The 27623-nt window shown below is 39.3% G+C and overlaps 1 protein-coding gene across 2 annotated transcripts; it reads left to right on the plus strand.

The window, feature by feature from the left end:
• On the plus strand, nucleotides 1-24086 carry gdf11 (growth differentiation factor 11). Of its 2 annotated transcripts, none has more exons than XM_005469425.4 (3): nucleotides 1-890; nucleotides 13261-13634; nucleotides 19937-24086. In XM_005469425.4, exons 1-3 carry the CDS (start codon nucleotides 476-478, stop codon nucleotides 20315-20317), a joined length of 1170 nt encoding a protein of 389 aa, XP_005469482.1. In that variant the 5' UTR covers nucleotides 1-475; the 3' UTR covers nucleotides 20318-24086. The 2 variants fall into 2 exon arrangements, with proteins under 2 accessions (XP_005469482.1, XP_005469483.1); XM_005469426.4 differs by having other exon boundaries at nucleotides 8-890; nucleotides 19940-24086.
• The last annotated feature ends 3537 nt before the right edge of the window (nucleotides 24087-27623 follow it).

The raw sequence follows: 27623 nt of genomic DNA on the forward strand, positions 1-27623 counted from the left end.
CTTTTGTTGCAATCTTAGCCAATGGAGGCGGATTACGACAGCGGGCAGCTGAGATATATAAAGAGCGCCTTTTTGACCGTACTTGCACATTTTTCCAGTGACACCTCTGCACATACTCACACCTCCGTGGACTAAAATTGTACAGAAATCAACAATTAGCTTATACTGCACGTGAGCAGGCTATGCATTCACCAGGCATTTAACTTTCAATCAAAGGAGCTTGTACCGACACCCTCTGCGCGCACTTTTTTTTTTTTTGTTAAAAGAAAAAAAAGAAAAAGAAAGAATATTACAAAAAGAGAAACTTCGGGTTGATCGTATTGGATTAGATGCATGTCACTTATTCTTTGCCGTTTGTAGGCTAAGACGAGGAGCGGCGCAGATTCGAGAGACGGGATCTAACGGAATAAAGTGCGTAAAAAACAAGATAAGGAAGGGGAGGAAAAGTTGCGTTTTCTGTTGTCCACGCATCGTCATGCCGAGGTACAACTTCTTACTGTGCTTGATGGTGCTCATCTCCTTGGGACAGTCGGGGAGCGATGAGCCCAATCTGCTGCTGCCTCCTGCCAGCGAGACGCCCACGGATGCCGGGCTATCTCTGCTGGATGAGGACGCCGGTTCTCACGAGTGTTCCGCTTGTGTTTGGAGGGAGCAGAGCAAAGTGCTGAGACTGGAGACCATCAAGTCCCAGATCCTGAGCAAACTGCGTCTGAAGCAGGCGCCCAACATCAGCCGGGAGGTGGTCAATCAGCTGCTGCCCAAGGCGCCCCCGCTCCAGCAGCTTCTGGACCATCACGACTTCCAGGGAGATGCTTCGTCCCAGGATGAGTTTATGGAGGAGGATGAGTACCACGCCACCACGGAGTCCGTGATTACTATGGCCTCTGAGCGTGAGTAATAGTTTACAACCTAACAATGATATTGTCTCCAAATGCGTCATGCGCGTAATTGGGGAGCAGGATAGGTTCAAGTGGCTCAGGCCTGCTGCGCGGACAGTCGGTGACCTACCCTACTTTTAGTGATTGAGATTAAAGGAAACTAACTGGTAAAATTAGACAGCTGTCAAAAGGAGGGGATAATGTGTGAAACTGATAAATCAATAACTGGCAGCACAAAGAACCTCATCACTCTGAACGGACAGCGCCAATATGGCTTGATTGACTTTTGTTTTCATGACGACGATGATGATGAAGCTGAGTGTTTCATATTTAGCTGCTGGACTCCTTGCTGTCACGTTAAACTCTCCATTTCTCCCATAACGTTTTAAGAAGACGAGGCATGGCAGAGCCGTTTGAATGTCAAGTGCATTATTAATGATAATGCAGCATTTGGCTGGCAGTTGCATCACTTTATCCTTTAATGTCTTCCTTTGCATAAAGGCCTTAAATTCTGGAGTTATCACATCTCGAGGCCCTCTGATTATTGTCCTCTAACAATTTGCTCGCCCTCCCATTGTTTCCCATAAATCCACAGATAAACCACAGGCAGGCCCCCTCTGAGACATTTTATAAAATTACTTTTGAACCCTGGCAGCTGTGCTCTATCGCTCTTTTATAGGAGGCTCTACCGGTTCCCCTGCTGTTCATCGCAGTGAGAAAAAGTGTGTCCAAAAAGCTGCTATTGTTCGCCTCATGCAGCGGCCCCCCTCGGCCGCACTTGCCTTTTAAATGCGAAGTTTATAGGCGCAGCTCGTTTTTTTTTTCACCAAGAGTACACAAAGACAGAGAATCACTTAGGGTCGAGGGGAGTGTGTGACCTTTTCCTGGTGAAGCGCGGGGTTCAACAACATTTACACACGTAATATATTCTGCACAAGGCGGATGAAACACTCTGCAAATAATCCTTTTTTTCACTCCCTGGCTGAACAAAGACCTCTATCTATCTATCTATCTATCTATCTATCTATCTATCTATCTATCTATCTATCTATCTATCTATCTATCTGTGTGTGTATGTGTGTGTGTGTGTGTGTGTGTACTGCCACTCACCTGTAATGGAAAGCACCACCTGTCTTTGTCATTATAACAACAAAAAACCATTAACTCAAATGTTAGCTATTGAAATGTCCTCTAAATTGCTCTATTTCAATGCAGTTAGAGGAGGCCACATGTGCTGTTTAGTTCTCACATTATTCACATTATTTTGAACCTCAGATATCCTTCAAGTTTCCTGTTTGCCTTGATTGTTGTGACTCATAAAAAGGATATCAGTGCACAGATGATGTCTTACTGCAGGTGAAATCACTGTAAAAAATTTGCTTTGATTTCAAACTGCTTAATATAAGCAGCAGTTCATAAATACATGAGCGCTGTCTCTGTTTTCCCTTTTGTTACCTGCTCACAAACACATGTAGGGTGTATTTGGTTTGTTATTGTCACCTCTCTGATCGGCTGATTAAGAAATCTCACATTCGACTGCATTGCTGACACACTCAGTGTACATTCTGGGAAACACAGTGACTTCAAATTATATTTTTACCCCTGGTTTTCATCCTCTGCACCACCTGACACGCATACATATTCTCTTTCTAACGCACACACACGCACATACACACTGTGCAGGGATTTGATATCTCGTCAAGCCAGAAAAAGGCATTGTGTGAGCTTATTGTGCGTTTCTGACGGCCCCACAGCGGCAAGAGAAGCTAATGATTGACATTACTGCTGAATCTGTCATGTTAGGGAGCAGCACTTCCTCTCTCATCTGTTTGCCTCATCTCTTTACATCAGCTACTGTTTTTTTTATCATCAGCTCTCTCTCTCTCTATCTCTCTGTATTCCTCATCACGCCCGCCTCCACCTTCTTCCCGGTTAGCCCCCTCTCTCCTTCCTCTTTTTCCCCCCTCGGTACTCATGGAAGAATTGAGCGAATGAGCGCATCTCCTTTGCCTGTGGCGCTTTAGTTATCCCACAGGATTAAAAGTGCCCTTTTTTGTCTCTCTGATAGAAGGAAGACTTCAAACACTATTCCCTGTGCACCTCGAACCCAATCACCCTTTCACGGTCGTGCACACTGCCTTTGATTGGGCCACGGGGGTTCACACAGTACATACTGAACTGGACCTGTGCCAGAGTTGCTTCTTAGTATTCACTCAAGGTACGTGGGTGCCGCAGTGGGGGTTGAGAGGGTCCATGCTTCCTGGTCTGTAATTACTATGAAATTTCATGGAAAAGTACATCTATTTATATCATAGTGCGGCACTTTATGTACTGAAACATCTCCCCTCTGTACAGCGTGCTGTTTAGGTAAACCACTCCGCTTGTTTCCCTCACAGAAAAAGTGACCCGGCTTTGATCAGCGTGTCAGAGAATTTTTATTAACAAATGCATGCATGTGTATCTGCGTGTGAGCTGCTCTATTTGTGTTCCTATTTGTTGATTTATGTGTCTAATTATGTGTATTTTGGGGCTTGGTTTGTTTTGCCCGAGGTGGGGTGAGGATTTGACCCCACTAGTCTCTCATTTGTCACCTGTCCAAAAAACCTTCAGTCCAGACCTTCCTCCGCCACCAGCAACCTCCTCCTCCTTTTTTTTTCTTCCTTTTTCTTCTTCTGTATGCCTTCATGCTAATTTGCCACACTTTATGACTTCTGCCAGCCAGTAGAAAACACCAGAAGAAGCATTACAGTAATTGCTCAGACAGTTACTGCACTTCATTTACTGCAATAGACTTGCAGGCCACAAGAAAGTTATAGTACTGCTGGTCATTCTTTAGATTTAGTGAATGTCTTTTCTTCGCTGTAAAGACTCTTTTCTTTTATGTTTGCACTTTTTTCCAGCTCATGGACATATCAGTGTGTCCAAAATGTGAGAAATGACTGGCAGTTTGCAGCAAAACACTTACCGTTAGGGGGATGAGTACTTAAGGTTTAGAAGAACTCAAGACCACCAGATTGAATGCATCCTTAAATAGCACTTTCTCTTTTAAACTATTTTATCCCACGTTTTGTTCAGTAAATGAGGATTTAGTAGAGGCCTACATTATGCCATTTTATACTGGCATTGTTATGTAATCCTATTCAGGTGAACCACATTCAGCCAGCATGAGCACCGGTTTACACAGCTCTCGATTAAAGAGAGACATCCACACGCATGTCGAGGTATGTATGTGCCATTTTCCGCATGTGCACGCTTGTGTAGACACACAGGGTGCCCACACACACCTACTCACACAGTCACACACACACTCCAGAGAAAAGTTCTCCTATTGACAAAAAGGGTCACAGAGTTCACAGCTATGTGATATATTGGAAGAGGAGACTATTAACCTCATCAGGTCTCTTTCTTTGGCAGCAAAGACGAACCGGTAGTAACTTGAACACTTATCCCCCCACCACACAAATACCCACACACACACACACACACACACACACACACACAAACAAGTCTTTTATAGTGTTGACCCTATAAAAGGGTCATTTCCTGAAGGTGCAGGAACCATAAAAATTAAGAGGGAGAGCGCTAAAAGGACAGAGCACCAGCAGCCGGACTGTCTTCAACTCACTGGTCAGTGTTTGCTGGAAGTTGATGACTATGTGAGGTTTTTATAGATATAGTCTCAGTTTGACGATGACACCTGTTCTCCTTGTGTAGTTGCTGGCATCAGTTCAGGGAAAGATAAACTTTGGTGTTTGAATTGTTTGGGCGCTGAGGCATGAACCTTTGTTTAAAAGGCTCATGTTTGTTTGTTTAAAAAGGAGTAAAAACTTAAGACACGTCCGTACGACTGTAGAAATTGCACAACGTACCGTCAACTTTATGGCTAATAAAATTTCAAAGGGACCAAAGTCTATTAATACAGGGACAAAATTTCCCCAGGACCTCAGGAATCTCACTCCTTCCAGCCTCCTTCCTCTCTTCCCACGCTCCTGTGTACCAGTCCCTGCAGCCGGCCTTTTCCCCTGGCATTTGGAAATATACCGCCTTCATCAATAATACAAGAAGAATGGATGTAAGACTGCATTAATCAGTGTTTGAAGACACTACTGCACACAAATATTTCCTCCTGCTGCTTTTTCAGCTGGTGTGTGTATCGCTGCTGAGTTCCTCGTTGCTTCCTTAAAGGGTTTCAGAGAGGGAGCTGAAGATAGGTGCACCATGGCTCATGCTGTGGCTCTGAAGGGTGGGGAGGCGGAGGGAGGAAGAGAGCAAGTCCGCAGGGAGCAACAAGCAGCCCAGTCCTATCCTAAAGGGACAGAAATAATGGAAGGGTTTTATAGGTACAATTAAAAAGACCTGAAACAGATGTTATGTTCCACTAATAAACGAAATAATTACTTTGGACCAGTAATTAAGGCCTATGTAGGGACGCGGGGGAGGAGGAGAAGGGGAGTGAAAAGATAAAATGGAGATCATTGAGGGGATTATTGTTGATGAATGTGTTCAGGCTCTGTGTGGTGATGTGTGAGGAGGTGCTGAGGATCAGTTTATGGAAGAGTCCATTAAATCTAAGGCATTTAAGCAAACGAAATGCTGCGTGGGCGCAACGTTGGATCCCACGAGGGAGCCAGTGTGTCGGAAAGAGGCACAATTAACAGTGGATTACCTCATGATTATCTACATGAAAATTTAATCAGCCTCTTTTCTGCGGCAAAAGAGAGCAGCTTCGTCCCGTATTTATCACCTGTGGTTGTATTTCTCCTCACCATATCCGCATCACCCGGGGACATTCATTATGGAAGTTGTGAAAATGCATGGTTTGAGTAATTTCTTTAGGGACGAGGGCCAAGTTTGATTTATATAATGTACAGCAGAAACGGATTAAGAGAAGCCCATAAAGGGAACTATGGCCATATTATGTTGATTATAACTGAGGAAGAGAGGGAAAAAAGCTTCCTCGAGGGAGGTTTGGCACAATCTGGCCACACTGACTTTGCCTTTTAGAGAAAACTCTTGGCTCAGGCTCTGACAGATTTGGGCGGCCTCAGGGATTTTTCTCAGTAGCTGAGTGAGTTCGAACTTGCAGGCAGAAGTGTTTGCTTTTTGTTTAAACAGTTGACATGACTGTGTAAGGGATAGGAGCTGCAGAGGAAGGAGTTTTAAGAACAAAGGCAATTCATATTTCAGGCTGCCGGAGCTGCTGATCGGTCAGTGCGTGTTTGATTGTGCAACATATTTATATGAAACATTTGATTTCAATTTTAAAAGACTTCACATAGTGTTTCAACATGAATTTTTTAAAAAAAATTCACAAAACACTTAGTGTAGAAATTTAAAAGGGGTCAGTGAGAGTTTGCTCTTGTAATATCTGCTAAAAGTTTGACTGGCTATGTCTGTGAAAATATGATTGTGGCCTTTTTAAAGAAAGTTGAGACACCTCTAAGCACATTTTTTTAGCTGTCTGTAAGGTGTAACGTGATAGCAAAGATAAATGAGGATGTCATCTGCATAATTATAAAATGTGATTTTATTATTTCAGCAGGCATCTAAAGTGACATAATAAATCCCATCCAGTGGCTGAAATTTGATGAATTCTCACCTCGATTCCTTGAAGCAGTAGCCCTGGCCTTGTTATGTAATCCAGCAACAATTAGATGTTGAAGGGTGGGAAGCTGCTGATGGATTGTAACTTGTAGCTATTTGTGTTTAATAATGGTAACTGTTAAATATTACCAACTCTAAAAAAAATTGGATGCAACATAAAATGTTACATAATTATTATTATTTGGATGAATGATTACGATTATTGTAAATGGAGATTAAAACTGGTGTTGTTGGGTCTGAATGGTGGATGTACTGGTGCATAGTGATATACTGTAGATCTCAGGGCTTCAGGGCTTGAACTGGCATGTAAGAGTGCAGTTCAGCCCACGGGATGGCTTTGAAAAGTATGAACGTTTCTGAGAAATAATAATATTATTGTTCATAGGTATTTCTTTCTCCTATAGTAGTTCAAATTATAAAAATGTAAAAGGTTTTCTGCCTTTTCACTATAATCTTTAAATAATAATACGTAATGATTGTAGATGAAATGATTGCACAAAAACTGAGAGATATTGTGACGTTGAACTTTTGAGGATGTGCGTCATTTGTTTTCTGAACAGATCACTAATAAAATGAGCAAAAATTATATTTTCTGTTATCGGACACATTATTAACAGAGTGGGGCAAAGTGTGCGTTTTCATTTGTGCTCATGGTTTCAGTTTTGCTTTGCTTTTAAATACCAGCTATGGCTCAGGTGAACATTTTTCAGAATCCAAATTTTAATAAATAAACCTACATTTTGATGCAGTGGTTTAATTTCCCATCAAACTGAGCTGTAAGTCCATCACAAACTAATGTTATGTATTGTTATCTCACAGCATGTCAGCTTCAGATTGGAATGAAAAGAGCAACACTGAAATTATTTTTCTGACAAATAATCTCTGTAAGCTAATATCTGTATTTAAATATTGAGAATCCATAAGTAAGGGACAACTGCTTTGCTGTGGAAGATTTCTGGTGTCTGTTTGTAGTCTGCTTGTAGTCCAAAGAGTATTGACCAATCACATTTGAGCAGATTTGGCAAACAGTATGCATGGAGACAGAATTGTATGTGCTCAAATAAAATCTCAGTCACTTTTTAGTGGCTTTTTAAAATTTGCACGTCAAACATTAAGTGTTAGGCCACCTGTGCACCTTCCTGTCCCAGTCAAGAAATATATAGAGCACTAAAGTAGGCAGATCACTCCACTGCAGGGACTAAACTTTAATAACTCAGCCTGCACACGCCCAGTCCCTCTAACCTTGAAGAGTTTAACACCAAATGCACAACCTACTCATGTATGGTTCTCGTTTTATGCCTGTTTTTGTCAGAGAGAGAAAGCACCACCTATTGCATGAAGTAGCCTGGTCTAATAGACAAGCCAGACCAAGCTTAGAACTGGTTCCAGCTCTGGTTTCATGGATCTGCATTAGTGACATTCTCTGTTTTGTGTCTTGTTTTGTTTTTCTTTCCAGCAATTTTCTGTCTCACGGTTATTTCCAGATATCCAGATATATGGAGCAATTTGGAAAAGTTTCATTGTGACTCAACAACCAGAATACCCTAGGCTGTAGTCATACTATGGCTGTAGCCTGTGGTATCACTTGTAGCATGGAGATTTAGACAATAAATGCTAAAAAAAAATAAAAAATAAAAAAAAATTCTAAGTACTTCACAAGTGATTATATCCTTCCCTGTTCCATTGTGCAGTTCAGTGATACATCCCTGCTGAAGAACTCTTAAACAGTAATCTTACACAAGAAATTTCAGATTGTTTTGAGATAATAATGTCTGTAAACTTGATGAATATCCACCTGACTGACAGAATTTTGGGGTAAGTGCAGTGAAAAGTTTGAGCTGAAGCACACTCTCACCATCTCAGTGTTTTCTTTTGTTTTATGTGAATAATGTGAAACATTAATAAGCAGGAAGTTAAAGGTCTAAAATAGCTCTGTGTGAGTACTTCTGATTGGTAGTTTTTTGTTTTTTTTTAAAAAAAAAGGTTGGCTAAAGTTTCACAGAAAAGTTTTTTGTTTGGTTTAGTTTTTTGCTCTTTGGGTCATTTTAGCTCAAACAGGAAAATTTGCTCTGACTTTCCTTGGAAGTTAAACGTGTTGTTACATAGAAATGAGTACTGTGCATAACAGTTGGGGGAATTTAATACCTGTAAATTTATTTATTTTTATTATTTTATGGTTCTGTGTCTATTAAACTAAATAATCATCTGATATTTTAGTATTCATTCTCACTTAAGTCTGATAGCAATTAAAAAAAAATGCCTTTGAATCCATTAAAACCCTCTACTTGCTTGTGTAACGCATGAGAAAAGTTTTGCATTTGACAAAGCAGAACATTGTCCTGTGGCTTTAATGTCCTGCATGTATGTGTGGCTGCACACAAACACAAGCGGTGAGAACCGGGCGTGCTCCGTGCTGTCCAGCTGTCCACCTTATTGCTGTTCTCAGTGCACACTCGCTCTCCCCATCCTTCTGTCCAGCAGCCGTGCCCCTTCGCTACAAACATGTGAAACTCCGAAAAACAATGAGTTTTACTGTGTTTGCTGAGGGCAGTTGGTTTGGAGCTGGTGTATGTTGTGCATTTATGTGTGGCTGCGTGTTTCCATGTGTGTGTGCTCACTGAGCTAGAACAGGGTGCATTAGGAGGTGTCTTTTGTTGCTCCTGGGGGGCTACTGTGCTCAGTCCTAATAGGAGTCTTGTGCCTGCCGTTGTCCCCGGGGAGGGCTTCTGAATGAGGGGGTCTAACTTTACACACATACACACACACAAGTACGCACACACATCCTCCATCCTCAGCTCGAGCTCGGCCTCCCCCACCACCCTCTCCGTTCCCCTGGGACTGGCCGAGAAACAAAGAGGGAGCGGGGCTGGGGTGGGATGGGATGTTTGAGGGGGTGCACTGTGGCCCCTGTCTTATTAGAAGGGTCGTGAACGTGTCACGATGATTAATATGCCGAGGTGCGCAGGGATACCCTAGAGTCACATTTATTCAACACGAAGGCTCCCAAACACACACTCACTACAAAATGGCACATTTGCATTTCCCATTAAGAAAAGAAAATATAGATATATATGCAAATGAAACTCCTATCTAGGGTCATACTATTATGCATTATCCATGTGGACATTAACAATAGGTGACCATTTCTCTCACCACCACATCTGAGCCGTGTACTTCCACCTGATTGGTGTAATCTGCTGCACAGCTAGGCGTCATTGCAATTTCCAATGCAAGTTAGGAAAGGATATAAACAGTTTATGAACTCTGGTCAAACTATGTGATTATTCACTATTAAAAAAGTTGTTTCTTTGCTTTATTTGACAAGGAACATTTTTTAATTGATTTAAAAAATAAATTTAAGATATATAACAGATAAGTTCATATTGAGGCGTACTGTGTATGTGACTGAGTGGACAGGTTCCCACTACAAAACAGTAGAAACCTTTGTAAAAGTCTCCTTTTTTTTATCTGTTTCTTGTCACACTCCAGTATATTTAAAAAAAATCTATCCTTCTAGGTGCATTCCTTGGTCTCATATTACTTATTCATTGTATAACTACACCCTAACTTTCCCTCTCCATCTGTTTTCAACAGCTTACCCGGCTCAGTTCTCATCCATCCCTCAGGAACGTCGCTGTGTTCACTTATTAAAAGCATTTAAATGGGCGAGGATTGTATGAAAACGGACAGATGGCATGCTGAATAAACCCTTATATTCTATAAGGCTCCCCTTACATGCATGTATAGGAGGCTAGCCATGGAACACAGGTACCCAGGGAGTCCACCAGATGTTTGATAGGCTCACCTGCAGGCCCGCTGCGTGTTGGCAGTAAAATCCATGCGCTACATATGCTGCAATTATACCACAGGGAAATAAAGTGCTGTAATAATAAAGCAGGCAGGAAAAACGAGGAGGAAAATCAAACAAACCTGGTTTCCTTTGCAAAAACACAGCCTCTTTCTTTCCGTCTTTAATTTGGATTTCAGTTTGTGTAAAATGAGATGAGTGCTCTTACTGTAAAGTAATTAGTTTGTACTTTTCATCTTCAGTTTAGCTGACGAGAGAGGTGTTTGTGCTCCAGTAGGTGGTGCTGGACGCATAATCAGACTTCTTATCTTGACTTCATTATTGAAGTCAGTGTTAAAACACAGAGCTTATACCTGTGTAAATTGTGCAGGAAATTAAGCCATAAAAACAGTCTCGCCTTAAAATTATAAGCTTTTCAACAGCGTTTAGTTCAGGTGGAAGGATTAAATGTCCCACCGCTTTTTTTTGGGTCTTTACAAGCTAGACCTGCTCGTTTTGCACACGTGGAACGCTGTGGCAAGGCGTGGGGTGTAATTAAGCTGCAGGCATTCATCCTCCATGGTTTGCCTCTGACTTGTGCACTAACAGGATCCATAAAGGCACAAATTGATTTCACCTATCAATGCAGTCATTGTTTAACATGACGTAGCTCATATGTTGTGCATGTGTGTTTAATAACCGGGGTCCTCGCTGGATCACGGCGTGCAGGCCCTGCTTCTCGGATTACTCTGCTTGAGAAACTGACCATTTCAGCCCCTCAGCGTTTGCTGGATTTTTTTTTTCTAACAAAGGCGATGAAATGTGTTTGCAAAGGAAGTGCTGGTGTATTCGCGTCCTCATCTGCAGTGATTCAAAACAACAAAAAGTATTAATCACGAGCAAATTTGCAGAATCATTCATTCCCAGTTTTGTGCTGATGAACAAACACAACACCACCCACGTTAATTGCTGTGACCCCAGCAACCCCCCAAAAGGAACATTGTTTGTCCAGCGTGAGACACTGTATAATTTACACTCACTAATGACTTGGAAATACAGGCTGAAGGACCACGTCTGTCCCTAGCTTGGCCCTTATTCAATGCTTGCCTTGGACTCTTCTAATGGACAGTCCATCTGTACCTCAGTGAATTCATATCCCTCAATGCATGCCCATAATTAAATTGCAGTGTCCTCTCCTGGTTTGATAAACAATTCACTATTGGCTGCAGAATCTCCGCCCTAATCAAAACAACAACAAAGTGATTCAGCGTTGTTATGTGTGCGCCTGAGGTTTCCAACGATTCTCTGGTGAAAAGGCGTGATGTGAAGAAAGACATATTACTATTGCCAAAGGGTTGACCTTGACCTTCAAACTCAATCTGGCTGTTAGAGCTGCCCCTCCCCAGCACCCCTGAGATGTAAAGAGGCTGACAGGTTTGACCCCTGATCCCATTTCTTAACTAGGCTGAGGTTCCAAATAACCTTTTGACCCAGGAAGCAGGTTGCCCGAGCAACCTCAGATTTAGCAATGATTGACAAGTCGATACAGTTTTTTTTTTCTTTTTTAAAAAGATGGACAACCGCAACTCCTAAAAGTGCAGAATCTGTAGTTTTAATGTGTCCGATTTGCTCAGAGATAATGGACAGTTTAAATATTCTATTGTACTCTCGGCACATTATTATGCCAAATAGATACAGAATAAATTTCCCTTAGTAAATGAACGCTTTACATGGAAATGAATGAATGAATTCAATGGATGGACGTGTCATTATATCAGATGGAGGTCTATGTAAATGACCATGTGCAGATCTGACATGTGGTGCAAATCACCAAAACACCAGAGCCCGCCCGAGATCATGACAGGAATAAATCTGGCTCTTTAAAGGGACGCCTTGTGTTCTGTGACATAACCCTTAATCCAGACCCCAAATACATTTGGATGAAAGGGACCCACTAGAAAAAAAAAGAAACCTTGAAATGTTGTAGTTTTGCTAGTTAAATGCAGGAGTAGGCCATTTCATTATGAGTGACCCAGGGGAATCTAAGGTTACCATCTGGCCACTGGCCACCATTACAGATTCTTGTTTTAATATGCAAATGTATCTGTTTTCCAACCTTAATGTAATCACACATGTAAGTGAATAGATAACTGACAGCCTTCAAGCAAACAGGCTGAGGATGGCTGTCAGTTTACTACAGACATGCTGCTTTTATTAAAATAAATGTCTGTAGTAAACTGACAGCCATCCTCCAGGTGTTTACAATGTAACATAGTAACTATAGTTTTCCCCAAAGAACATACAAACTATTACATCTAGAATAAGAAGCATCCTTTCAAGAGTGCAACCCTTTTTAACTAATTCAGTGCTTCTGTTTATTTGTGCCATGCAGGCCTATCACAGTCATAGGTTTTATGATCCATTACAAAGCATGAAGTAGTGCATAAATGCTTTCTGATGCCTTCATAATGCACTGTTTATTTTTATATTATAGAGGAGAAAATCCCACTTTTACTGAAGCTTCTGTTTTCCTCTGAGTATTCATGAAAGCTGTTCTGAAACAGTAGAGAAAGAAAGCTGCATAGTGATGCTGCAGATTCTCCTAATTAATTAATTCTCTGTTGTCTTCTAAAGACCTCACATGACTCAGTTGGAGGGATGCCTTTTGTTTATTAGCAGCATATGAACAGAACGTGCTGGTTTGTCCTTTGGATGATGATGGCGATTTTGCATTTGTACGTCCAAAACACCGACCATTAAATTTCTGCTACTTGATTTTTTTTATTTGTCTGTTGTTTTAGAAAAGATAATGATGAAAAAGAAAAAACATATCTCGATTAGTGGTAGAAACCAGAATAAATACGAGTACTTTTTTGCATTTACACTAAATTGCAAACTCTCTTTAAAGCTGGTGAAATGAACATGATGAATGAGGATGATTGTGACTGTATGCGTGTGCTTCTATAAATCTGACTCTCCTCTGTTTCACAGCGGAGCCTCTGGTGCAGGTGAATGGAAAGCCCAGCTGCTGCTTCTTCAAGTTCAGCCCCAAACTGATGTTCACCAAGGTGCTGAAGGCACAGCTGTGGGTGTATCTGCGACCGCTGCAACAGACCTCCACCGTCTACCTGCAGATCCTGCGATTAAAGCCAGTCACAGAGCAGGGCAGCCGCCACATACGCATCCGCTCCCTGAAGATAGAGCTCAACTCCAGGGTCGGTCACTGGCAAAGTATTGACTTTAAGCACGTGCTGCAGAACTGGTTCAAACAGCCCCACACTAACTGGGGGATCGACATCAACGCCTTTGACGAGAGCGGCAATGACCTGGCAGTTACCTCACTGCGACCTGGGGAGGAGGGACTGGTAAGGACCCTCAGACCTGTCCTTGGGAAGGGGGGAGGGAAATCACTTTGTGCACATGCAAATTCAGATTCTATTCAAAAAAGGCCATTATTAGAAGATCATATTATTAGTCGATAAGTTGCTATTAATAATTGAACAAAAAAAGTAAAAGAAGGCAGTAATCCTGTGCATCATTTCTGTCTCTCTACATTTTTTACTTCTACAACAGACTCTTTGAAGGATGTAGAGTAAAACTTATACACAATAATAAGACAGGAAGAAAACACAGGGGTGTCTAAGTGGATGAAATTTGGAGGTCCATAAAAAGGGGAGTGTTGTATAATGCTGAAATCTAGCAAAACTGGGCTGACGACAGTGAGACAGTGATAGGTAATTTTATCTGTAACTTTATTGATAGCAAAGGCTCATTTTAATAGGCACAGTGGCCCAGAGTTCATGGGTTTCCCCAGGCAGGAGTTATGCTGTGTGTGTGTGTGTGTGTGTGTGTGTGTGTGTGTGTGTGTGTGTGTGTGTGTGTGAATCTGCATTAATTTTAAATCAAACAGAAAATCCTCCCCCTGAAGTCATAACATCGCAGTGAACTGCTGAAGGCCTTTAATGCTTTACTTCTGAGTGCCCTTACATATTTTCTCTATGATTTCAAACTGAGGATCATTCTGTTTTTAAATCATATCTGTACTGGTAAATCTAGGTTCTGAAAACAGCCATGACCACTCGAAGCTCAGTTCCATCCACTGAAAACACAGCTTTTTCAGATCGGCTTTAAGCATTATGGATATCACCAAAGTTGCCAATGGCATCTAATGCAACAAGAAAAACTTTCTGTGCAAAATACTTTTCAGAAAATCAGATTTTTATTCCTGTAGTTTTAGGTAGAAATCTTTTCTTTTTCACTTTCTTAAAGATAACAATGCCAACTAAAGGACTATTCCATTTAAAATGTGTCCTTCTAGGATGACAACATGTTTATTTGCGATGGTTCACCCTGGGGAAAAATGTGAAAACTTCAAATAATTAAGATAAATTTTTACCCAGTGTTCCTTTGAATACTTGGGATTGGTTGCTGGGAAGTATGCTTCACTTTTTTCAGTGCTAAACCTCTGATGTAATGGATGGAGCTGCTTCAACCTTCAACCTCAAAGGAAAACTCATGAACCATTAGTCTAGTTAGCAATCCCAGAATTACTGCAACTGACAGTTACAACATCCCTGTTGGATTATGTAGGCCACTTATCCTGGTTAAGCAACACCAAATATTTACCAAGTGATTATTTGGGTCAGATCTTCACAACACGTATCAGGGGTCAGCTCTGGTGTCTCGGCCAATAAATCGCTGCCTTCGGAGCACACAGCGGTGTGCTATATTGTTCTTGGTAACCCAAGAAAAAGGAAAAGATCAAAAAGACACGCAAGTGTACAAAAATAAAACAAAACACAACAAGAAAGACATGAAAGAGTCAAACTCTGCTTCCTCCTGATCCTCTGGGTCTTTTTTCTACAACAAAAGCCCTAAAGGCCAGGCTGACATGGTCTCACCCCAACAGCCTTTCAGCTTATTTCCTCTTTTCAGTGTGCTCGAGCCCAGCTGGAATCACTGTGGGGAGACGAAGGCTTTGTAAAACAAACATGATGGAGTAAAATATTTGATGTGCTCGCTCTGCCCAAAGGTCAAGGTTATGGTAGCCTGCAGATGACCTCTTGGGTCATGAATCAAACCAAGCGTACAGAGTCAGCTATCGATGTTTGAATAGACCAGTTTCTCTCAAAGCCCACGGAGTCAGTGCTCAAATGGAAAGTTGTGTTTCCTATTTAAAGCTGACAAATTAATTCATACATTTTAGTTAATTATAAAATGACTATTGAATTTAATTCTTTTTCTTCTCTTTTTCACTTACAAGTGTGGTTTCTTTGTGTTCAGAGTTCAGCAGAAAAAATGCTTGCCGTGTGAGTGAAGTGCTATGAAATCCATTTTGTTTAGTTAAAGTGGATCAAAGTCTTTAAAGAGAAAATATATTTGTTCTTAGATTATTTGGACGTATCAGAGATTTCTACTTTCCCATCAGATCTTTTGCACACAGATGTCCAGATCACCACATGAATATTAATGATGGAGTTATAAAACCGTATGTCACAGCATTGTAAATGTTTCATTTACGATAGAGTCAAGAGCCCATATGGTTTGTTAGATGAATTCAGCACCTGACATGGCAGAAAGCTCACAGAATCTGCTGTTGTGGTACGGGAACTTGAATGAATATTACTTGAATGCTATTTGTACAGTTACTAGACTTTTATTTCAGATATCAATTGCTTATTTTAGCACAAATGTTACTTTGACAATTCACAATAAGTCATCACTTTATACATATCTTTATCAAGGATTTTATGATATATCTGTTATTTCGTCGGTGATATAATGGTTGAGCTACATTTGTAACTCTTTGTTACTTCCCACCTCTGGTGGAGGGTAAATACTTCATTACTGTGATTAAGTAGAATTCTTGGGTATCTGTGTTTTACTTGTGTAGATATTTTTCTGACAACTTTCTGCTCCTTACATTTGCAAAACAGACTCGTTACTTTTGGTTTTAACGGATTTGAGGGAAGTTATTATTTCATGTCACTGTGAGCCCTCAAACATCAAACCAATTTGAGCCTTAACAGTAACACATAAAAAGCAGTCCTGTTAGTCTATTAATCACTAGAGGATGTCGAATAAAAGGAGACAAAAGAGGTAAAACCATGTGTTATAATCAGGGGTTAAACTGTTTGTGTGCAGTTTGTCACACAGTGTGTTGTAGATAAAGGTCCAGCTGCTGTATTTCGCAGGGAGAGAAAAAAAGAGAGAGCTAACTTCACTCAGAGATGAAGAAAGAGAGGTTATATTTAAAAGTAAGGACTGCTCAGTGGTAGTCCTAGTGTTTTTAAAATTGCTATTGGGTCTGCACATGTGTCATTATGTTTTTTCAAATTGTGAGACCTGCTGCAATGCAGGTCTCACAACAAACTGAGGGGGACTAACTGTGTCATTTAAAGGTTGCATGAAAATTATCTGCAGTTTAGTGCAGGATAAACAGGTTAGTTTGCTGTACTGTGATGGGTTTAAAGTACAGAACAGTGTGTGTAACTGGTGCACAGTGGCTGTGGAGCTCATGGTCAGCGTTAGGTTACATCAAGTGTAGCAGAGATGAATTTGAAGTTAAGCTGATGACGTTTAGATCCGTAAAGACAGCATAAACAGTGTACTGTCATTGTAGAGGATGAAAATAAGCCAGGACAACTCATGCATCAACTGCTTACATCTGGTTCAACTCAGTTGTGTAAATCCACAAGAAGCAGTAAAACCCAGAGCAGTAGCAGACAAGATCAGCTGACAACAGCCTGTACATTAAGAAAATCTAACAGAGCTCTCAATAGAAATTATTGAGAGTCATGAGTCCCTTTCCCGATGGTGAGCCATTAGAACTGATTTTAGGGTTCCTCCACCTGCTGAATCCCACTTTAACCTCTTCCTTACTCATTTTCATTTTAGCACTGATAGTCTGTACTTCTACTTAAGTACAAAAAGTCTGTACTTTTGCCACCTCTGCAAATAATAACTCGGAAGTCATTTTGGTGGGTTTTTGTACTTAACTCACTGAATCTATTTTGTGGTGGATTGAGTTGGTGCGATTATTGGTGTCTTTATTTAAAATGCACTGACTGGCCCCTCCCTTGCATGAGGTGAGATGTTTGCAAAGGTTTTGGACAAATATATTGTGCAGGTAAAGATAATAATATTCAGTCAACAAATCTGAAGCTGCACTCCCTCTAAAGGGCAGCAGGAGGCGACACCTTAGGCTGCAAAACACATCAGTTGATCGAACAACAAACCACTGACAGTTTATGATCTCAGTCAGTGGCTTTAAATCTTATTTGTAATATAGATGTTTTAGATTATGATTCCTTTTAGAGTGAAACAGAAGATAAAGCAAGTAAGGGTAGGCCTGTAGCACCCTGCCTGTCTATGTCTGACTCTTTATGTGTTCTCAGTTCAAGATAATAAAGAAATAGTTCAGGATTTTGGAGAATAAGTTATTTTTTATTACCAAAGTTTGATTATAATATTTACAGTATTTAGAATACGAAGCTGCTGCAGTTCAGCCTAGTGCAAAGATTGGAAGAAGGGTTAGTCAGGCTTGTTCCAGAAACAGACGTCCAAGGATGCTGATTAAAACACTGCTTTGTTGTTTAATTTTGTTTAATTCTCACAAATAAATAGAGGAAATAAACTAGAACAGAAGTAAACTGTTTCATCACAAATAGCAAACAGGAGTAACGACTTCCCAGAGTGTGGTTTTCTTTGTGTGGTTGAATATGCACTGCACAAAAATGACGTGTGGATGGATAAAATGTTCTAATCAGAGCTGAAGAAAGAAAGATTTGGTTGACTGTAAGAATCCCGTTGATGAATTGTGCAATTCCTGTATAGTGAATAAATTAATATGCTAACATTTAATTAGTTCAATTCACTTCACTTCAGTTTTTTTTTATATAGCACCACATCACAAAATAATGTTCCCTCAAGACGCTATAAGACAAAAATCCAGCAATAATACATAGAAAATCCCAACAATCAGATAACTGCTTATGAGCAAACACTTGATAACAGTGAGAAAGAAAAACTTGGTTTTAACAGGACGAAACCTCCAGCGAAACCAGGCTCAGGGAGGGGGAGCCATCTGCTGCGACTGTTTGGGGGTGAGGGGAGAAAGACAGGACAAAAGACACACATGGTAGAGAGCCAGAGTTTGAAATTATTACTAATGATTAAATTATTACATTCAAAGTGTAGAACAAATGCTCAGTGCATTATGTGGAACTAAGAGAGGATTTTTTTTATCATTTTTATCAGAATGTAAAAGCAGGAAATTAGAGGTCATCCAGGTCTATATGTCTTTAAGACATGTCTGTAGTTTAATTGTTGTATGTCATCTGCCTTCATGGATAGATAAAGCTGGGTGTCATCTGCATAGCATTGAAAGTGTATGCTATATCTTCTAACAATACTGCCCAAGAGAAGCATATAAAATGCAAAAACTTTCTCCGTTCACATGAAAAAATTAAAAAAAAAATTAAAAATTAAAAATTAAAAATTAAAAAAAATAGATATGATTCATTTAGAAGTATACTCGGCTCAACAGAAGTACAACTCTTTGTCAGGCTGGCTATAGTGCTGACAAGGAATATCACTTATCATTGCTGTATGGTAATAGGTTATAAGAGTTGGTTGCTGTTCAGCTAGACTGACTGAGATGAGTTAAAACAGTTAATAGCAGTAACCCCCAGTCACGCAGGGCTAGAGTTGGTTTTACAGTACCTGGCAACCACCAGTTGCGAAGGTAAAATGAGCATTCCCCATCCAGTTGTGAATTGTTGCTGGCAGTTGACGGCTAAAGCCACAATCATCTGGGCAACTTTTTCTTTGAAGGTAAAACTAGAATTTGTACAGTAGCTGGACAGTTTTTGTAAGGCCATCACTTCCATTCAAAGTATGAATGGGAACCTTTTGTCAACTGGTCAGGGAAGGCTCTCTTTTTTTCCCTCATGACACACACTGGATGATTCTCTAACCCCGAATGACTGGAGCTCAATTCATTTTACCCTACGTTATAAGACATCCAACATGGTTGACAAGGTAATGTGGTTTTTAATTGCAACAGAGAAAACCACACAGAAATGTCAGTATGGGCCCGCTTCTTGTCATTGTGTATTTCCATTGGTTACACAAATCTACATTACAGCGTGAGGCTTGACCTCAGTAGCACACTGTGCCCTGCTTTTTTCAACACTGTGGCAAACCATGATTGCACAGCACAAGCAGAGTGGGTTCTAGAGTGCAACAGTGCTGTTGTTTCGTTCTATGTGAAAAGCTCTTAAGGATCATTACCATCTGTCTTCTTGAAATCTGACAAATCCAAGTCTGCTTTAGCAGTGTCTAGTGGTTAGTATGCTCTCTTACTGGAGTGAAAATAATTGTAAGATTTCTTTCTTTTATTAAAAAGCATTTTACTTCCTTAACACATTTTAACACCAAAATGTAAGAGTTTAAAAGAAACACATACAATACAAACTAAATTCTCAGACCAAAATGTTGGTGCCTTTTAAGGCATCAATTGAAAATAATTGATGTTATCTAGACGTTTGTGATTTTGATCAAAGAGAAACTATTATTAGTCAATTGTCAGTTGTCATGTCTCTGCTGTTGTTCTCTTATAACCACCTCTTTCTTTTTGTCCTGCCCCTCCTCCCCCTGATTCCAGCAGCCGTTTCTGGAAGTGAAGGTTCTCGAGACAACCAAACGTTCTCGGAGAAACCTCGGCCTGGACTGCGATGAGCACTCCACCGAGTCTCGCTGCTGTCGCTACCCTCTAACTGTGGACTTTGAGGCGTTCGGCTGGGATTGGATCATTGCCCCTAAGCGCTACAAAGCGAACTACTGCTCTGGCCAGTGCGAGTACATGTTCATGCAGAAATACCCGCACACCCACCTGGTGCAGCACGCCAACCCGCGAGGCTCCGCGGGGCCCTGCTGCACCCCAACCAAGATGTCCCCCATTAACATGCTCTACTTCAATGACAAGCAGCAGATCATTCACGGCAAGATTCCAGGGATGGTGGTGGATCGATGTGGCTGCTCTTAGGCTGCTGGAGGAAGCACATTTGTGTAAAGCCCACATTAAACCACCTGAAACCCTTTCTGAGCTCTCCCCTGGCACCAGAACCCACTCCTCGGCACCAGATTTCACTTCTGCTCAGCCACAAAAGCATTCCACTGGGTTTCCATTTGTCCAGTAATTAAACTGATTCTAACTGTACAAAAAAGTTATAAATGAAATAAGAATCAAAACGGAACTGAGTGATGGAAATACCGTACATTATGAATGATTTAAAGAGGCTGTACTTGTGGAGCAGCTTTCGAAAGTGGTAAATGAGGCGCTATAGGATATATGTCAGTTTTGTGGATTTTTAAAATATTTTTTTAATGACATCTTTGTGAAATATCCAGGTTAGTGGATTGAAATGACAGGAGACAGGAGCATTTACACTTTTAAGAGCAATTCCAGTTTTGAGGTGAGTTCGCAAATACTTCATTCCACAAATACGTTTACTTCCAGTGAGATAAAAATGTTCTCAAAGGGGCATTATCAAAATTATTTTGCAATCCATCACTTTAACAAAAGCTCAGAAACAAAAACAAACACGATGTGAAGAGGTTTAACTTCTGGACGTACCATTAGATGAAATCCAAAATCTTCCTTGGAGTGTTAAAGATATCCAAAAAAAGAAAAAAAAACAAACAAACAAAGAAAATAAAACTACACCCTCTTTTAATGTGTGTTACCTGAGTTTGATATTTTTAAGTATCTCCAAAATCTCTTCTCTTTTTAGATTTTTGTAATTAAATATTAAGAAAGGGTTATGCAGATGGTCCATAACATGTGATGTAATATGTAATTTGGCCTCTGTACTGAGAGAGGCTTTCAAATCAAACCATTAGGATGTGATTCAAGTTCAGCCTTAATTTAAGGGGTTTAACAAAAGTATGGCGTTAACTGTTTAGGAGCTATTTTCATATATAGTCCCCCATTTTCAGTGGTTTAAAATTAACTGCATAAATTATTATACTTTAAATATAAGAATCGTTTTAATGGTTGAATTTTTGAATTGAACTATTGTTTGAATAGTTGAATACTAAAATGCCGTCTACAGTAAAAGCTACCGTCTACATTTACTTTTGTATTTCACGTGAGATGCATGCTCTACTGCAGTGATGGGGAACTCCAGGCCGCAAGAGCCGGTGTCCTGCAGGTTTTAGATATCAGCCTGGGTCAACACACCTGAATCTAATGATTAGTTCATTACCAGGCCTCTGGAGAACTTCAAGACATGTTGAGGAGGTCATTTAGCCATTTAAATCAGCTGTGTTGGATCAAGGACACATCTAAAACCTGCAGGACACCGGCCCTTGAGGCCTGGAGTCCGTAAATTGTCCAATTACTTTTGAGCCTTTGAAAGCTATGGAAACTATGGATATGAGAACTATGATGAAAATGAATGAATTCCTAAACAATTAATTAATATCCTGAACTTCAATCACATCTTGCTTGTTTTATTTAAAATCCACCTTTAGTGGTGTAAAGGGGCAAAAATCTAAAAACCATCTTAGTCCAAAAACTTATGGACCTAACTGTACTAGTTCAGCTCAACCTTTAAAAGCAGATACATAAACTCAGTATTGCTGTTAACCATTTGGCAACAAAGAGTTTACCTTGCACACTGAAGTCTAAAGAAAAACTGAAATCCAGATGCACCAAGTTATTCAGTACTGTTTTGGGGAGAAGGAAGAGGGCAGGCTTTGCGTTTTTGTTTTTGTTTTTTGTTTTTAATTTATCCAACAAAGGAAAATCACGTTCAGCTTTTGCAGTAAATGTTTAAAACAGAGAGTTAAATGCACTGTTTTATAACTTGAAGAGGCTCGGGACTGAATATGTAATAAAAAAAAAATAACAAAACAACAAAATGCACACCCTGAAATAAAAGACTCCATGCTCAAATGCTCACTACCTCCTAAGTGAATAATTGAGCTGAAATTAACACAAACCACGATTACAGTTTTATCACTTTAAGTTTACATTTCTTTTTGTGCAGTGTTTGTGGTAGATGCATTACTCCTGACACGCCAGTTCATGCTTTTTTTCTTCTTTTTTTTTGTCATTGCTTGTTTCAGAATAGATAAAAATACAAATGCAAAAGTGCAGTACTGTACTAAGACATTTTAGCTTTTATGATTTACAGCAAAGAAAACACAAAAAAACAGATAATTTAACTCAACCACTGATTTTAGCTTCGAAAACATATTTGACTGCATTTTGAAATGCCCCCATCCACATCAACCTCAACTGTATCATCGCTGTCATAATGGGGAAAAAAAGTATTTGTTAGTGCTTGAACGCAGAGTAGAATTAGTATGCTTGAAGCTTGTCTTTGTCTCCTGGGTATCAAAGCAAAGCTATCCTTTTGTTATAAACGAAAGCACTATGCTGTTGGATAAAGGAAGAGCCTTCTGACATTATATATAAATGATATATGTATATATTAAAAAAAAGGGGTACAAAAACCTTTTTGGGGGCACTCTACCTTACCAACAATAAATTTTGCACTATGGGACGTTCATGGCGTGAGGAGGTAAGTGTTGTGTTTTACCAAGCACAAGAGAGCTTGTACAGTATAGGTTAAAAAAAAAAGAAACTATTCAAGCTTCTGGTGATGAACCATAAACTAGCGAGGTTATCACTTCTTTTGGATACCATCACACTTTCCTGACTTTGTCTGAAGCGGGGGCCTGTCCATACACTCACAGATCTCTATCAAATCTTGAACCTGGATGTACTGTAGCAGCGGCCTGAAAGGCCTCCACGCCTGCTTTGGCTGATAAGTCTTGTGCGTAATAAGTGTCTGGATCAATGACTGTAGAATGCTTTAACTGGAAAAGGCCCGCCCATCAACTTTAACCTGTCACCGCATTAGAGAGACTTCATTCTTTTGACGTAAAAAAAAAAAACGAGTCGAGTGTCTTACGTAGAAGTTTGGGGATTTTTTAAAATATTTTTTGGTTTTGTTTGTTTGCTTTTGCCTTTGTGTGTGTTTTAAGTGAAAGCACCCATGTAAGAATGGGAGGAGTACCCAGGGACTGTTAGCCAAAGTAGAGAGTGACATGTTGTGTGCTGTAACTTTTGTAATTGCAGGAATATGCTAGAAAATTTCAAAGGGAGGAAAAAAAAAAGTTGGTTTAGGGGCAGTGGTTGGGTTAAAAGAAAAAAGAAAAAGCTGGTCCATTTTTATTTATTAATATTAAATACAATGCATTTCAAAGTCTGTCTACCTCACGTTAGCCTAAAAATTTGCTATGAGTTTATCAGAAACTTTTACTCATAAGAACATCCCCCCCCTCCCCAACCTTCCAAAAACAGATGAAAACCACAGGGTCCCCTTGCTCTCAGGTTCAGATTGAGTTATTGACAGAGTGACTGATGGTACCAGTTCTGGTAACGCGTGGTCAAAATATTAACTATGGTTAAAGCTGTTGAGAAGTTACGTTTTGAATTTTAGTCTTTGTATACTGGTATATGTAAGAGGGTTTTTTTCCATATAATTATATGAGAGTAAGAAATGTAAATACCTACCCAAATGTTGACATTTATGATGTTTTGGACAGGTTCACCGCTTCTAATGTTTTTCTCTCTTTCCCTCTTCATTCCTCTGTTCTTTGTGTAGTTAAAGAAAAAGAAAAATCACCCCACGTTTGTAGTTCTATGGTTGTGCATATGAGTAACTGTTCAATTATTTTTGCCTTTTATTGTTTATTTACTGTCATTTTTCTTTTGTACAATAAATCATTTATTTAGCTTATGCTGCTTTTGTTGTTCTTATGGTTTGCATCTGCGCAAATGGGAAAGTTCGGACCACGCAGAATAAAATGAACTAGTTCACAATCAAGGTCCACACTTTAAAATACAGAACCAAGTTCACAAACCGAAAGCGAATTAGTCCACCTGCATGTTTTGGTTAGCGGCTTTTAGCTTTTCTTTTTCAATAGAACCTCCACCTGCCATCCTAAATACTCTATTTTCTCTTCAAAAATGAAATAAATTACTGTTTACTGCTATAGAATCACATAAAGATAAATGCTAAGAAAAGCACAAAACACAGTCTGTCAATTTTACATTTTTATGTATCAGGACATAATAATAATCAAGCCCATAGCAGGTGTTACAGTTATGTAAATACACATTCAGATGTACTAAAAAACATAAAATCCTACAGTGTCATTATTTTATTTTTTTAACACAACACTAAATACACATTCAGTGTGAATTAAGAAGGAATATCATAGACAAGGACTGTGAATCAAGGGCACTTGATTAACTCTTCATCATCGAAGGTGAGCGCCTCTATAAAAGAACATGTTTGGGCAAGTTTGCAGGTCTGGAAAATTTGTGTTAGATCAATGCCAAGGAGGGAAGAAATCAGCAATGATCTTAAAGAAACAGCTGTTGCTGCACATTCAAATCCATCGTTCTGCAGGAAGAAAGATAATTCAGAAGTGGAAAACATTCATGTTAAAGTTCATGACAGTACAGTTGAAAAAAAGGCTAAACAAGTATTGCTTATTTGAAAAGAAGAAAGCCTCCTTACTATGAAAAGACCATGGCAGCATGGTTTTCAAAGCACTGCTCAGGTTTTGCATTTAAACAAACCACCAAACTTCTGGAACAGTCTCCTTTGGACAGACAAGACCAAAGTCGAGGTGTTTGATGCACAGTGCTGTATTCGGGGAAAACCAAACACAGCCTATCAGCACAAATACATCATATCACCAGTCAAGCACGGTGGTAGAGGGGGTGACGATTTGGGTTTGTTTAGCAGTCACAGGACCTGGGCACCTTGGAGTCATTAAGTCTGAAAGGCCATCTGTCCGACAGGCAAAGCTTGGGCAAAATTAGGTCAAGCAACAGGTCAATGATCCCAAACACACCAGCAAACCCATAACAGAATGACTGAAAAAGAAACAAATCAAGGTGCTGCAACGGCCCAGTCAATGTCCGGACCTCAACCTGACTGAGATGCTGTGAGAGAGCTGCGGATAAATCAGTGATTACAACCCTCAATGAAAAAAAGCAACCTGGTACAGAAGAGAATAATGTGAGAGACTGATGGAGTCACACAGAAAACAATGACTTCACATTATTGCTGCTAACGATGGTGCTGCAAGCTATTGATTTTCACACATTGCTTCTGCATTTTAGCGCATTTTTTGCTAAAAAAGTAAAATAAAATAAATAATGATAAGATAAGATAAGATAAGATAAGATAACCTTTATTAGTCCCACACGTGGGAAATTTGTTTTGTCACAGCAGGAAGTGGACAGTGCAAAAGTTGTGAAGGAAAAATTAGAATAAAATAAGATAAGAATAAATACAGTACACAACTGTACAGAATAGAATAAAATAAAATACTATATACAGTAGAATAAAATAGAATAAAATATACAATAAGATAAAAATAGAATACAAATGCTATATACAACTGAGTAAAAATACAACGATGCCAGAAAGGATTATTGCACATTAGTATTATTGCACATGTGTGGATGTGTGTGTTAGATCAGTCAAGGTCTTTATTGTGGAGTCTGACAGCAGTGGGGAGGAAAGACCTGCGAAATCTCTCCGTCCCGCACCGTGGGTGCCGCAGTCTCCCACTGAAGGAGCTGATGATGTGGTGATGATGTGGTGTAAGATGTCGTGTTTGGGAGTTGTGTATATACAATGTATATGTAAAATCTTTATTTTTACCATGATGGTAAAACTGATAACTGCCAACAGATGAAGTTCATTATTTCCCATTTTTGACCACATTTTAAAATTGGACATACTTGTTTTCAGACAGGATTATGAGCTTACTTTGTCTCATAGGATTGGAATTGTAGTTGGTTTTTCTATTTGTTTGTTTGTTGAAATCTCATTGAGTGTTCTGGCAATTTAGAAAATATAATTTAAAACGAGGAACTTGAATCTGAACAGTGCCCGTGACTGTAGCAAGAAAATCGGTAGCACTTTATAATATGGATGTAATTCCCCTAGAATTAAAAGGAATTTCAAGGTATTTTATCTTAGAATTACAAGGTAATTATATTTACATATAAATACTTATCAGTAGATACACTGGAATAAGGGGTGAAATTTAAGTTTTTACAGGAAAGAAGAAATTATTATATATTAACTTTAAGTAGTGATTAACTTTCATGTATTTCTGCATAGAAATAAACATATTTCCCTGACAGACTCCGTAAATGGGCAATACCTTTAGAGGAAGCAGGCTGAAGTGGCATAGTTTTCCGATCTTACAGCGTAATTACGCGTTATTTTTGTTCCTATGAGGGATTTTTGACTATTCAGTTATACTCTGATAAGAGATGTAAAATGTGATAAGGATTGCCCCCCCCTTTCACTGTTTAGGGTGATTTGCATTCAGAAGCTTTTAATAAAAAAATAAATACAACACACACAAAAAGAAATTATACTGAATGCAACAAACACAACAAGAATATGAAAAAATGCCTTAACACTTGGATAAACAAATTGAAATAACCATAACAGGACAAACACCATTTATTTGGAAATATTTTTTTCTTTTCATTTACTAAGTGTCGTCCTTCAGTTGAGGGCATTTCTTCAAAAAGTGCATCTGATCGCTCCTGTCTCTGCAGACATCAATATTATTATTACATTTGGTCAGATTTACTCTATCATTTTATTTCTATAATAAATATATTAAAACTTTGTACAGCCTTTTTGTAACGTATGATTGAAAAGTTTGCACAACACAACTAATATTTTGATAAAAACCCATCATTAAAAGACTATAAGGAGCCTTTGACCCACAAAGTTTAATGGTGTTTACTTTTTTAACTGTAAGTAGGAACACTTTGTATCACAATTTCACATAATCTAAGAAAATTGAATTGAATTCTAGGAGAACTGCACCCTTAGCCGTGGGCTGTGTTATCAAGTGCTAATGGTAAAACTGGTTTCTTATTTATCTATCCTAACTTTAAGATTAATATGTACATAAAATATTTCAATTTACCAAATCAGACTGTACCATTGAAACATTTAAGACTAAGAAGACCTTCAAATGTTTAAATTCATTGCTGCTTAATATCTGCAGTACAATAAAAATAAAAAGAGGAGGAATTTATTGCAGACTATTATGGAAATTAACACTTGAAGGAGCCCAAATAATAGACTAAATTCAACATATATGTGAAAAAAATTGTAGGTATACGTGCATTACACAAGCATGATGAGCTCTATGTTTCTATTCTGGTAGCATGCTGTCTAGAATGGGTGAAATTATGCTAACCTAACCAAACACTGTGTGTTACA

Source organism: Oreochromis niloticus, linkage group LG5, assembly GCF_001858045.2.
Source record: "Oreochromis niloticus isolate F11D_XX linkage group LG5, O_niloticus_UMD_NMBU, whole genome shotgun sequence".
NCBI lineage: Eukaryota > Metazoa > Chordata > Actinopteri > Cichliformes > Cichlidae > Oreochromis > Oreochromis niloticus.

Bases quoted from the DNA above. Each gene is read 5' to 3' on its own strand.
- gdf11 (XM_005469425.4), top strand. From the start codon at position 476: ATGCCGAGGTACAACTTCTTACTGTGCTTGATGGTGCTCATCTCCTTG. The intron at 891-13,260 runs GTGAGTAATAGT...TCTGTTTCACAG, and splicing joins GATTACTATGGCCTCTGAGC to CGGAGCCTCTGGTGCAGGTG. The intron at 13,635-19,936 runs GTAAGGACCCTC...CCCTGATTCCAG, and splicing joins GACCTGGGGAGGAGGGACTG to CAGCCGTTTCTGGAAGTGAA.